The 14,713-nt window shown below is 41.1% G+C and overlaps 1 protein-coding gene across 5 annotated transcripts in view; it reads right to left on the bottom strand.

Annotated features, from left to right (window-relative positions):
• Positions 1-14,713, bottom strand: part of LCLAT1 (lysocardiolipin acyltransferase 1) — a 102,776-nt gene that overhangs the window by 31,148 nt on the left and 56,915 nt on the right. For all 5 annotated transcript variants that reach the window (XM_040430614.1, XM_040430611.1, XM_040430612.1 and 2 more), the window contains exon 5: positions 14,186-14,302. In XM_040430614.1, the coding sequence (XP_040286548.1) occupies positions 14,186-14,302 (117 nt within the window). The remainder of the gene's footprint in view (positions 1-14,185; positions 14,303-14,713) is intronic.

Below are 14,713 nucleotides of genomic sequence, written 5' to 3' on the forward strand. Positions count from 1 at the left end.
CTCGCTCTATGAGTGGGCGAGGGAAGCAGGACTCTCATGCTCTCTCTATGAGTGGGCGAGGGAAGCAGGACTCTCATGCTCTCTCTATGAGTGGGCGGGGGGAGCAGGACTCTCAGGCTCTCTCTATGAGTGGGCGGGGGAGCAGGACTCTCAGGCTCTCTATGAGTGGGCGGGGGAAGCAGGACTCTCAGGCTCTCTCTGAGTGGGCGGGGGAAGCAGGACTCTCAGGCTCTCTCTATGAGTGGGCGGGGGAAGCAAGACTCATGCTCTCTCTATGAGTGGGTGGGGGAAGCAGGACTCTCAGGCTCTCTCTACAAGTGGGCTGGGGGAAGCAGGACTCTCAGGCTCTCTATGAGTGGGCGGGGGAAGCAGGACTCTCAGGCTCTCTCTACGAGAGGGAGGAGGAAGCAGGACTCTCAGGCTCTCTCTACGAGAGGGAGGAGGAAGCAGGACTCACAAGCTTTGTCTACGAGTGCTGTAAGCAGTTAAAGGCCATATAAAACTATGCCCCCAAGCTGTGCCTCCTCTCTTTCTTATGATAACCTCATATAAAGAGACATTACCATCAACAGCCTACGTGTGGATATTTTATATTTTTTTTACTTTTTCTTTTTACAAACAGGGGGATGGTTTCCTGGAAATAGTTTCTGAAGTCACTCCATGTAATTTCCTCTTCATTTGGACTTGCAGCAATACAGACAGAATGGCTTAAAAGGGATTGTCCAGTAAAAACGATGTTTTAACAAATTCCCTCAGCAAAAAAAACGGCTCCACGGCTGTATGGTGATGAAGCATGGCAGCATATTGCCTACTAAATTTTTTTTCATCCCCTGAAGAACCCAGTGGGATGAAACACATTGGAATAGTGCAGGGTGCAGTGATGAGCGGCAGGGGCAATATTTGAATTTGCGATATTTTGCGAATATTCGTCATATATTCGCAAATTCGTGATCTCGTCATAATTTTCTTGATTGCAAAAAACAGCAATCGGAAAATTTGCGATTAAAAAAATTTGCAATACGAGAATTCGCGATCAACACTACTCCTAAAGTCAAAGACATTGCAGCCGTCTCATTGGCCCACAAGCAAGAAGCAGTGAGGGATCATGGGTACTGATGAAAAAAAATCTAGAATATTCGCGATTGCGAAGATATAGCACTATATTCTAGATATTCGCGAATTCTCGAAGTGCCAATATTCGCGATCAACACTAGTAGGGTGTACTAGGGCGGACCAAGGGTAGGTTCGTGGACAGAGTGCATCCACCACTAGGGGTAGTCAGGGACCCTATGGGGAAAGACTCTCGTGTCCTGACTACGCATTCTCTCCACTACCCCACCCATTGAATTAATCTAATTTGGGTTTAAGATACTTTTCACATTGTGGACTTTTATTGGAATTTATTAAAAGTTACGTTTTAAAAGAGATTCATGCCTTCTGTGCTACGGTTTTTGTTTAGCATGACTCATGTCATCGATTTCTGACCACCATTTTTTGACACTTTCAATAAAAAAAATTAAAAAAAAAAAAAAAAAAAAAAACCTTTCAGGCGGAAGTTTTCCTACGTTTCCAGAACTTTTTCAGGACAGAGCAGCCCTGACAGACACATGAGCAGAGAATACATGGCGGATGTTTCCTGGGCACAGCTCCACCGACTCCGATTCTCCGCCCCGGTCCTGACCTGATCTGTGCTGCCCAATTATAATCCATTCTTAATTACTCCTGAATTAATGATATGCAAAGACGCTGGAAATTCGTTGCACAGTAAAGAATGCACCTGACCCCGGAAGACCTCCTAAGACACTGGGGGGTCATTTATTAAGACCAGCGTCTTAGACGCCAGTCTTAATAACCCCTGCGCTGGCGATGGATACGCAGAAGTTATGTAGAGGCGCCACCACCGCTTCTAATCCTACGCCAGCTCCCTTGCATTATTTTCCATTGAAATGTATTAATGCCGGATCCGGTACCAAGTGTTCCGGAAAAACGGATCCGGATTTCCGATCTGAGCATGCGCAGACCTTTATCAAGCGGACATCATGAAGCATGCATCATGAAGGATGCATGCGCTTGTATTATTGTAACGGAAACGTTTTTTGCATATCCCATGACTGATCCGCAAAAAAACGCTAATGTGAAAGTAGCCTTACTGAGTGAGACACAAGCGGTGGGAGGGCGTGTTGTGTCGCTGACCCGGCTCAAGCTCGGCGTCTCACAATAGGGGCCCGGACGGCGTGACCTTCGTATTTCATCGCTGTAGTTCTATGTGGAGAAACCTTACACAGCACACAGACTGACAGGCATTATGTGCCCCCTTCCAGTAACACAATGGCCCCCTCCAAGACTCCCGCTGCCCGCTGCCGCACAATGGCCCTGTCCTTTGCTCGCATTAACAATTCATACCCGCTGCACAATATATTTTTAATCTGTTTCCATGTCGCGTGGCATTGTTGGCTAATTAGTTCCCCGAACCCTTACTGCGTTTCACAGGGTGAAATGTAAGACGAGCCGATTTAATGACAAGTTTCCACTTGATGCTACATAAGCACTGCTCGTTCATAGGCTTCATTACCTATGGGCGCGAGATCGCGGCAGGAGCACGCAGTATTCATAGAGACGACTCTCAGCTCTTCTGTCAGGGCGGTGACTGTGCAGTTTACTAGGATTTTAGTTACATTCTTCAGGGAAAAGGGGGCGACGATCAATATGTTCACTATTACAACCCCTATAGAGATGCACTTAAAAGGGGGTTTTCAGGGACTAAACTACTAACGACCCATCCTCGGGAAATGTCTGCGATATCTGATAGGTGGGGCGCGACTCCAGACACCCTCGCCGATCACCGGATGTATTCCTGTCCATTGGTCACATGGCCGGGTTCACAGTACTGTTTAGCCTTCCGTTCTTCTGATCCGTCAAAAGAAACGCAAGGAGAAAAAATAAATAAAAAATAAACGGATCCTGTTGCATCAGTTGTCATCCATTAGAGCCATTTCCTTCTGAGATCCGTTTTTTTTTTTAGACGGGAAAAAAAGTCCTGCATTCAGTACTTTTTTTTTTTGCCCCAAAAAAACGGATCTTATACAGAAATGTAAAAAAACGGATCCTAGGCAATCCAATGCATAACTGATGCAGAAGGATCTTTTTTTTTTTTTTTTTTTTTTTTACAGGATCCAGTTTTTCTCTTTTTCCTCGTCTTCTGATGGATCAGAAGAACGGAAAGCTAAACGGCGATATGAACTCGGCCTCAGTCATATTCAAGTGAATGGGACTGAACTGCAATACCAAGCACAGCCACTACACAACGTATGGCGCTGTGTTGAGTAACCTATGAAGCAGATTGATTGGGGAGAGGTGGCGGTAGTTGCACCCCTATCCTGAGGATAAGTCACCAACATGAAAGTCCCAGAAAACCCCTTAAACAGCATTTCGCTGTCCGCCTGACGAAGCGGAGCCAAACGGATCTGTCCTGGCACACAATGCAAGTCAATCCGAGCTCAATTACCTATAGACTGAGCAGAGCAAATGAGGCTTAAAAGGCGATGTACACCTTTGGGGGCAATATTTTTTTATTGTTCCATTGTACTCATTATGAGCTAAAAATCTTTTTTTTCAATTGGTCATTATTAAAAATATGGAGTCCTTTTCTCTGTACAGAGCTGAGATGCTCCAGTAACAGGATGTGTATTTTCTCTCTTTTCCGTCAGGCAGCTCAGCTGACGGCTCCTTATCTCTGCTCTCTGACATTATAAACACGCATTATAGCTCGGCCCTTATTTTACCGATAAGAATGTGGCATAAATAAGTGTTTATGACCTCTAAGAAATTTAAATTTAAAGGGTTTATTAGATGACTGGCACAAACTGAAAGTAAAAAAGCATGATTAACACAGTTAACCCTTTGTGACAGAACGGCTCAATATTTTTAGCCCAAAATGAGTACAATGTAATCATAAAAAAAAGAATCGGCACCCCAAAAGTGTACCATAGCCTTCAAAGAGGAGAGGCAGAACCCCACATATAGGTGGAGATTTATCAAAACCGTTGTAAAGGAAAACTGGATTAGTTGCCCATAGCAACCAATCAGATTCCACCTTTCATTTTTCAGAGCTGCTTCGGAAAATGAAAGGTGGAATCTGATTGGTTGCTATGGGCAACTAAGCCAGTTTTCCTTTACAACAGTTTTGATAAATCTACCCCATAGTGCTCAGCTACTTAAAAGTTTTGCTGCAAGTGGTGTCTCTATGCCGCCCTTTCCACGTCATGGCTGGGCCAGCACCTTCATCGTTATTGACGCCACAGTGCTGGTGTAAATGACGACAGAAATCTACAGCAGTTCCGAGCTACCATAGATTTCTGTTTAGGCCCCATTCACACGTCTGTATGTGTTTTGTGGTCTGCAGACCGCGGTTCCGCAAAACACAGATGTCGGCCAGTTCCATGCTGCAATTTTATTTCCCACGTCCTGTAAGAAATGTCCTATCCGGACACGTTCTATCTTTTTTTGTGGGACCGCGGAACGGACAAACGGATGTGGACAGCAAACGGTGCAGGTTACCGCCTTTTTTGAGAGCCCCGCTGAAATGAATGGATCCGCATCCATTCTACAAAGGCGTAGACCAAAAATACGGTAGTGTGCATGAGGCCTAGGAACCCGGACTGCCGGAGGATGCGCCTAATTTATGGCCTGCGCCTCGGCATCCTCCGGCACTGCAAGAATGTAAAACGCCAGTCTATGATAAATCTCCTCATTGTTTTAATGAAATTTGTATGAGACAAAAAAAAAAAAAAAAATGAAAAAAAAAATAGAGTTTTCTCTGGTTTTAGCGCTCAGTAAGGTGACACATTGTTCTGCCCTTGTCCTGAACAATCGTAGCGGAAAATGAGAAATAAAGGAGGCAGAAAGTCACTTGGATGAGCGAATCCTACAAGGAGAGCTGCACAATTGTTCTCTGTAATTGGCAGTCTGGTTCCTGGAGCCCGCAGACAGCTTTCCATTGCCAACATGATAAGTGATGGCAGTCAGCGGGCCCAGCTGCCGCTGGCAGAACCAGGCATGCTTCACAGCTGGGTACAGGAGAAGATAAGACTGCTCCGACCATACAGGATCAGAGGCATCAGCCTGCCAGTGTCCATATGTGACTCCAAGAGGAAATACCCAGGTTATACCAGCATGGTCCATATCACTATATACAGGAAGATGTATAACGTATACCAGCTGTACATGTATAATTATATACAGGAGATGCCCAGGTTATACCAGCTGTACATATATAATTATATACAGGAGATGCCCAGGTTATACCAGCTGTACATATATAATTATATACAGGAGATACCCAGGTTATACCAGCATGGTCCATATCACTATATACAGAAGATGTATAACTTATACCAGCTGTACATATATAATTATATATAGGATATGCCCAGGTTATACCAGCATGGTCCATATCACTATATACAAGAAGATGTATAACTTATACCAGCTGTACATATATGATTATATACAGGAGATGCCCAGGTTATACCAGCTGTACATATATAATTATATACAGGAGATGCCCAGGTTATACCAGCTGTACATATATAATTATATACAGGAGATACCCAGGTTATACCAGCATGGTCCATATCACTATATACAAGAAGATGTATAACTTATACCAGCTGTACATATAAAATTATATACAGGAGAAGCCCAGGTTAGACCAGCATGCTCCATATCACTATATACAAGAAGATGTATAACTTATACCAGCTGTACATATATAATTATATACAGGAGATACCCAGGTTATACCAGCATGCTCCATATAACTATATACAAGAAGATGTATAACTTATACCAGCTGTACATATATAATTATATACAGGAGATACCCAGGTTATACCAGCTGTACATATATAATTATATACAGGTGATGCCCAGGTTATACCAGCTGTACATATATAATTATATACAGGAGATACCCAGGTTATACCAGCTGTACATATATAATTATATACAGGAGATCCCCAGGTTATACCAGCATGGTCCATATCACTATATACAGGAAGATGTATAACTTATACCAGCTGTACATATATAATTATATACAGGAGATACCCAGGTTATACCAGCATGGTCCATATCACTATATACAGGAAGATGTATAACTTATACCAGCTGTACATATATAATTATATACAGGAGATGCCCAGGTTATACCAGCTGTACATATATAATTATATACAGGCAATGCCCAGGTTATACCAGCATGCTCCATATCACTGTATACAAGAAGATGTATAACTTATACCAGCTGTACATATATAATTATATACATGAGATGCCCAGGTTATACCAGCATGCTCCATATCACTATATACAAGAAGATGTATAACTTATACCAGCTGTACATATATGATTATATACAGGAGATGCCCAGGTTATACCAGCTGTACATATATAATTATATACAGGAGATGCCCAGGTTATACCAGCTGTACATATATAATTATATACATGAGATGCCCAGGTTATACCAGCTGTACATATATAATTATATACAGGAGATACCCAGGTTATACCAGCATGGTCCATATCACTATATACAAGAAGATGTATAACTTATACCAGCTGTACATATATAATTATATACAGGAGATACCCAGGTTATACCAGCATGCTCCATATCACTATATACAAGAAGATGTATAACTTATACCAGCTGTACATATATAATTATATACAGGAGATGCCCAGGTTATACCAGCATGGTCCATATCACTATATACAAGAAGATGTATAACTTATACCAGCTGTACATATATGATTATATACAGGAGATGCCCAGGTTATACCAGCTGTACATATATAATTATATACAGGAGATGCCCAGGTTATACCAGCTGTACATATATAATTATATACAGGAGATACCCAGGTTATACCAGCATGGTCCATATCACTATATACAAGAAGATGTATAACTTATACCAGCTGTACATATATAATTATATACAGGAGATACCCAGGTTATACCAGCATGCTCCATATCACTATATACAAGAAGATGTATAACTTATACCAGCTGTACATATATAATTATATACATGAGATGCCCAGGTTATACCAGCATGCTCCATATCACTATATACAAGAAGATGTATAACTTATACCAGCTGTACATATATAATTATATACAGGAGATGCCCAGGTTATACCAGCTGTACATATATAATTATATACAGGAGATGCCCAGGTTATACCAGCTGTACATATATAATTATATACAGGAGATACCCAGGTTATACCAGCATGGTCCATATCACTATATACAAGAAGATGTATAACTTATACCAGCTGTACATATATAATTATATACAGGAGATACCCAGGTTATACCAGCATGCTCCATATCACTATATACAAGAAGATGTATAACTTATACCAGCTGTACATATATAATTATATACATGAGATGCCCAGGTTATACCAGCATGCTCCATATCACTATATACAAGAAGATGTATAACTTATACCAGCTGTACATATATAAATATATACATGAGATGCCCAGGTTATACCAGCTGTACATATATAATTATATATAGGAGATACCCAGGTTATACCAGCTGTACATATATAATTATATACAGGAGATGCCCAGGTTATACCAGCATGCTCCATATCACTATATACAAGAAGATGTATAACTTATACCAGCTGTACATATATAATTATATACAGGAGATGCCCAGGTTATACCAGCATGCTCCATATCACTATATACAAGAAGATGTATAACTTATACCAGCTGTACATATATATTTATATACAGGAGATGCCCGGGTTATACCAGCATGCTCCATATCACTATATACAAGAAGAAGTATAACTTATACCAGCTGTACATATATAATTATATACAGGAGATGCCCAGGTTATACCAGCATGGTCCATATCACTATATACAAGAAGATGTATAACTTATACCAGCTGTACATATATAATTATATACAGGAGATGCCCAGGTTATACCAGCTGTACATATATAATTATATACAGGAGATACCCAGGTTATACCAGCATGGTCCATATCACTATATACAAGAAGATGTATAACTTATACCAGCTGTACATATATAATTATATACAGGAGATGCCCAGGTTATACCAGCTGTACATATATAATTATATACAGGAGATGCCCAGGTTATACCAGCATGCTCCATATCACTATATACAGGAAGATGTATAACTTATACCAGCTGTACATATATAATTATATACAGGAGATACCCAGGTTATACCAGCATGGTCCATATCACTATATACAGAAGATGTATAACTTATACCAGCTGTACATATATAATTATATATAGGATATGCCCAGGTTATACCAGCATGGTCCATATCACTATATACAAGAAGATGTATAACTTATACCAGCTGTACATATATGATTATATACAGGAGATGCCCAGGTTATACCAGCTGTACATATATAATTATATACAGGAGATGCCCAGGTTATACCAGCTGTACATATATAATTATATACAGGAGATACCCAGGTTATACCAGCATGGTCCATATCACTATATACAAGAAGATGTATAACTTATACCAGCTGTACATATAAAATTATATACAGGAGAAGCCCAGGTTAGACCAGCATGCTCCATATCACTATATACAAGAAGATGTATAACTTATACCAGCTGTACATATATAATTATATACAGGAGATACCCAGGTTATACCAGCATGCTCCATATAACTATATACAAGAAGATGTATAACTTATACCAGCTGTACATATATAATTATATACAGGAGATACCCAGGTTATACCAGCTGTACATATATAATTATATACAGGTGATGCCCAGGTTATACCAGCTGTACATATATAATTATATACAGGAGATACCCAGGTTATACCAGCTGTACATATATAATTATATACAGGAGATCCCCAGGTTATACCAGCATGGTCCATATCACTATATACAGGAAGATGTATAACTTATACCAGCTGTACATATATAATTATATACAGGAGATACCCAGGTTATACCAGCATGGTCCATATCACTATATACAGGAAGATGTATAACTTATACCAGCTGTACATATATAATTATATACAGGAGATGCCCAGGTTATACCAGCTGTACATATATAATTATATACAGGCAATGCCCAGGTTATACCAGCATGCTCCATATCACTGTATACAAGAAGATGTATAACTTATACCAGCTGTACATATATAATTATATACATGAGATGCCCAGGTTATACCAGCATGCTCCATATCACTATATACAAGAAGATGTATAACTTATACCAGCTGTACATATATGATTATATACAGGAGATGCCCAGGTTATACCAGCTGTACATATATAATTATATACAGGAGATGCCCAGGTTATACCAGCTGTACATATATAATTATATACATGAGATGCCCAGGTTATACCAGCTGTACATATATAATTATATACAGGAGATACCCAGGTTATACCAGCATGGTCCATATCACTATATACAAGAAGATGTATAACTTATACCAGCTGTACATATATAATTATATACAGGAGATACCCAGGTTATACCAGCATGCTCCATATCACTATATACAAGAAGATGTATAACTTATACCAGCTGTACATATATAATTATATACAGGAGATGCCCAGGTTATACCAGCATGGTCCATATCACTATATACAAGAAGATGTATAACTTATACCAGCTGTACATATATGATTATATACAGGAGATGCCCAGGTTATACCAGCTGTACATATATAATTATATACAGGAGATGCCCAGGTTATACCAGCTGTACATATATAATTATATACAGGAGATACCCAGGTTATACCAGCATGGTCCATATCACTATATACAAGAAGATGTATAACTTATACCAGCTGTACATATATAATTATATACAGGAGATACCCAGGTTATACCAGCATGCTCCATATCACTATATACAAGAAGATGTATAACTTATACCAGCTGTACATATATAATTATATACATGAGATGCCCAGGTTATACCAGCATGCTCCATATCACTATATACAAGAAGATGTATAACTTATACCAGCTGTACATATATAATTATATACAGGAGATGCCCAGGTTATACCAGCTGTACATATATAATTATATACAGGAGATGCCCAGGTTATACCAGCTGTACATATATAATTATATACAGGAGATACCCAGGTTATACCAGCATGGTCCATATCACTATATACAAGAAGATGTATAACTTATACCAGCTGTACATATATAATTATATACAGGAGATACCCAGGTTATACCAGCATGCTCCATATCACTATATACAAGAAGATGTATAACTTATACCAGCTGTACATATATAATTATATACATGAGATGCCCAGGTTATACCAGCATGCTCCATATCACTATATACAAGAAGATGTATAACTTATACCAGCTGTACATATATAAATATATACATGAGATGCCCAGGTTATACCAGCTGTACATATATAATTATATATAGGAGATACCCAGGTTATACCAGCTGTACATATATAATTATATACAGGAGATGCCCAGGTTATACCAGCATGCTCCATATCACTATATACAAGAAGATGTATAACTTATACCAGCTGTACATATATAATTATATACAGGAGATGCCCAGGTTATACCAGCATGCTCCATATCACTATATACAAGAAGATGTATAACTTATACCAGCTGTACATATATATTTATATACAGGAGATGCCCGGGTTATACCAGCATGCTCCATATCACTATATACAAGAAGAAGTATAACTTATACCAGCTGTACATATATAATTATATACAGGAGATGCCCAGGTTATACCAGCATGGTCCATATCACTATATACAAGAAGATGTATAACTTATACCAGCTGTACATATATAATTATATACAGGAGATGCCCAGGTTATACCAGCTGTACATATATAATTATATACAGGAGATACCCAGGTTATACCAGCATGGTCCATATCACTATATACAAGAAGATGTATAACTTATACCAGCTGTACATATATAATTATATACAGGAGATGCCCAGGTTATACCAGCTGTACATATATAATTATATACAGGAGATGCCCAGGTTATACCAGCATGCTCCATATCACTATATACAGGAAGATGTATAACTTATACCAGCTGTACATATATAATTATATACAGGAGATACCCAGGTTATACCAGCAAGCTCCATATCACTATATACAAGAAGATGTATAACTTATACCAGCTGTACATATATAATTATATACAGGAGATGCCCAGGTTATACCAGCTGTACATATATAATTATATACAGGAGATACCCAGGTTATACCAGCATGGTCCATATCACTTTATACAAGAAGTAGGAGTATACAGTATGTACGAGTTGCTATATGTCTAAGTGTCCTATGCGGCTTTGAGACATGTTTGGAGTGGCCGTGCCTCCTGTCAGTACCACTTGTGAGCACTGGAGGGCACTGTGGAATAAAACAATTACACCGACCAGCTAATTATATTCTCCCATTAGTCTGATCTCAGGGAATAAAAGGGGTGCGGGCTGCCGGTGTTTTTGGGATACATAGAGGCATAAGATGGGATGATAAAAAATAATAATAAAAAAAAAGACCTGATATTTTAATTGGTGTCTTTAAGTCGTTTTTCTGTCTGGAAACTTTCCAGTTTATACAGATCCTGACCCACTAGAACATTCCTGTGGCTCTCAGCGAATAATGGGGGTTGTAGTTTTTCAACAGCAGGGGTTCCACGGGTTGGGGATCACTGCCCCAGAGGAAACTCATTGGACCCGATGATAAGAGAGCGCCCCCTCCCCCCTGACCTGGGACAGCACTAGGGCTGACGTCTGGGTGGAGGGGGCCACAGAGCTTCAGAGCTGTAATCAGCTGCGACACTGGCGTTAACGCCACCCTACAAGGGGCGAGGGCTGGCATCAAGACCCTACCTGTGAAGGTGAGCAAGACGCAGATTTTGGCACAACTTTAGCCCAACAGTGCTTAACACATCTGTGGTGGCTCGTGGCACGCTGAACGCAATCAATGTCTGCCGTACCAGTGCACGCTTAGACTGCGCCAGATGAAAGGCGCTACTCCATTGTGAACCTGGCGCAATCTGCTTAGCCACGCCCCCGGCTGTAATCTGCCGCACGCGCCATAAATGTGGGACATGGCACTTTAGAGACCGGCGCTATCATCGTGCTTGTCACCAGCAGCCAATACTCTTGTATTATAGAAGGTGACCACCATGATATCTAGAAGAGCCGGGGATCCAGGGTAGTCACCGCTGCTGGAAGGGGATGTTGCTAGGCAACAAAACTAAATCGGCACTCTGGTTTGCAGATTCAGCTGGGAAAACGTGCAGCTGTATAACGCTCACCCCAAGGATAACATCTGACCCCTGCAGCAGCTTCACTTAAAGAAGATTCAAATTTGACTGCAGTGTAAAGAATGGAGGCCTCCATCCTGGATGCTATGGCAAATACTGTACGTTACATAAGCAGCAGAAAAATAGGAAAAAACACAATACCGGTACAGATCTGCACATGGCTCTGGAGGCTGCCTTGACAATCAGAATGGAAAACCTCCATTCTTTACACTGCAGGTCAGCAAGCAGAAGCTGGAAAAAGATGTACAACATAAATATAGGGGGTCAATTATTATTGGCATACCTTTGCCGCAGATTTTGTCGCAGGGGTGATTTACGTCCGAATCTGCAACTTTTCCAAGGTGGCGGAAAAAAGAGGGCGTGGCATTTTCTACGCCAGTTTGGCCTTGGGGGACCATTTGCTGATGGTCTCAGGCAGGGAGGAGTCTCCCTCTACTGGTCACATGCAGCACTGCAGCCAATTCACCAGCAAACCCTGCTGCTGCAGCTGCCTTTGGCCCAGGCCTGGATAATGCCCCCGGGGGTCCATCACACCCCGATTCTCCCGATGCAGGCTACACAAACCAACGAGCGCACCGTCTATGGGTCCTCCACGCAGGATCCCGGGAGATTTACCTTCTGATCCGTTTCCAGGAGCCCTGTCTCCGCTCCATCCGGCCGCTCTCATTTTCGCAGATTTTCATCCCTGTGACTATATTTGCCGCCCTATTTTTAGAGTAGAATAATGTTCGTCGCTCGGTTTTCCTTCTCCCCCGAGGATCGGAGGCTGCCAAGAGCCGGAATGAATTCACACGAGAGCAACCGAGGGATAAAAGCTGTCACTGAAACAAAGATTTTCTGCTGAACCATGTAAAAACGATCTGCGGGCTGACTGCGAGGAAAGGGCCGGAGACGTCTGCAGCATCTAACCTCAAGACGTGACCGAGTGTCCCTTTCCAAGGCGGAAATTTACGGATCTTGCATTTAACCCCCCCCCCCTTTCCTTCCTCCATTAATCTTGACACGTCCTCAATGCAGTCCGCAAGCAAAACAAGAGCCTGTTAAAATATTCTTTGTGCTTCTACAACATTTGCAACATCTCTGCTTGCTGTAAGGAAGTGGAAGCAACCAGAGACTTAATGCCTAATTCGACACAAATGGGCAGCACATTTGCTACCATGTATCAGTGCAGGCAAGATTTATCAGAGGACCGTCTATACTTGACGCAATTATAACAAAACCTCTGCTCAGAGAAGTCATCAGATATGACCTTCCTAACTGTATATGAGAAAGAAGTTGTGCTCTGACAGCTGAGGGTTTGTTACACTTGTATCTAGTCTAGCCAATCCTCTGTGGGCTCCAGACTGACACAATGTATCAGTGCAGTCCTCATGTTACAGTGTCATTTGCGCCAAGCTTTCGTTGTGGAGTCTGCACCAAAAGCACCATGTCTGAACACAGCTTTAGCTCTAGGCAGGTTTTTAGCGTCTATTCACTGACAGCAGGCAGAGATCTTGGAACTATGAGAAGCTTAATCGCGAAGAATACTGGAAAGTCTTTCTGAAAAACAATATTAAAGAGCTAACAACAAGGATCAGCGCACTCTTCTCCTGAAACACTCTGTGCTGCTGACATCACTCCTACAGCCTGATCCCAGCCCACTTCACAGCAGACACATTCAGTGATGTAGTTGAGAGGCGACCCCAACACGTAATCATATTCCACTCTCATCGCAAAAAATGTAAAATAAAAAATTACCTTCTCTCAGGCGATGCACGATGAAGGTGAACCCCGTAGTACGCGGGTGGAGGACGTATTCATACTTCTCAAGGGCATTCTTTTCTGCAAACTCATGGCTGCGGGCTTTGGTATTTTCTGAAGAAAAAGAAAACATGATCCTGAGTTACATCCTGTATTATACCGCAGAGCTGCACTCACTATTCTGCTGGTGCAGTCACTGTGTACATACATTACATTACTTATCCTGTACTGATCCTGAGTTACATCCTGTATTATACTCCAGAGCTGCACTCACTATTCTGCTGGTGCAGTCACTGTATACATACATTACATTATTTATCCTGTACTGGTCCTGAGTTACATCCTGTATTATACTCCAGAGCTGCACTCACTATTCTGCTGGTGCAGTCACTGTGTACATACATTACTTATCCTGTACTGATCCTGAGTTACATCCTGTATTATACTCCAGAGCTGCACTCACTATTCTGCTGGTGGAGTCACTCTGTACATACATTACATTACTTATCCTGTACTGATCCTGAG

This window comes from Bufo bufo, chromosome 4 (assembly GCF_905171765.1).
Source record: "Bufo bufo chromosome 4, aBufBuf1.1, whole genome shotgun sequence".
Classification (NCBI taxonomy): Eukaryota; Metazoa; Chordata; class Amphibia; order Anura; family Bufonidae; genus Bufo; species Bufo bufo.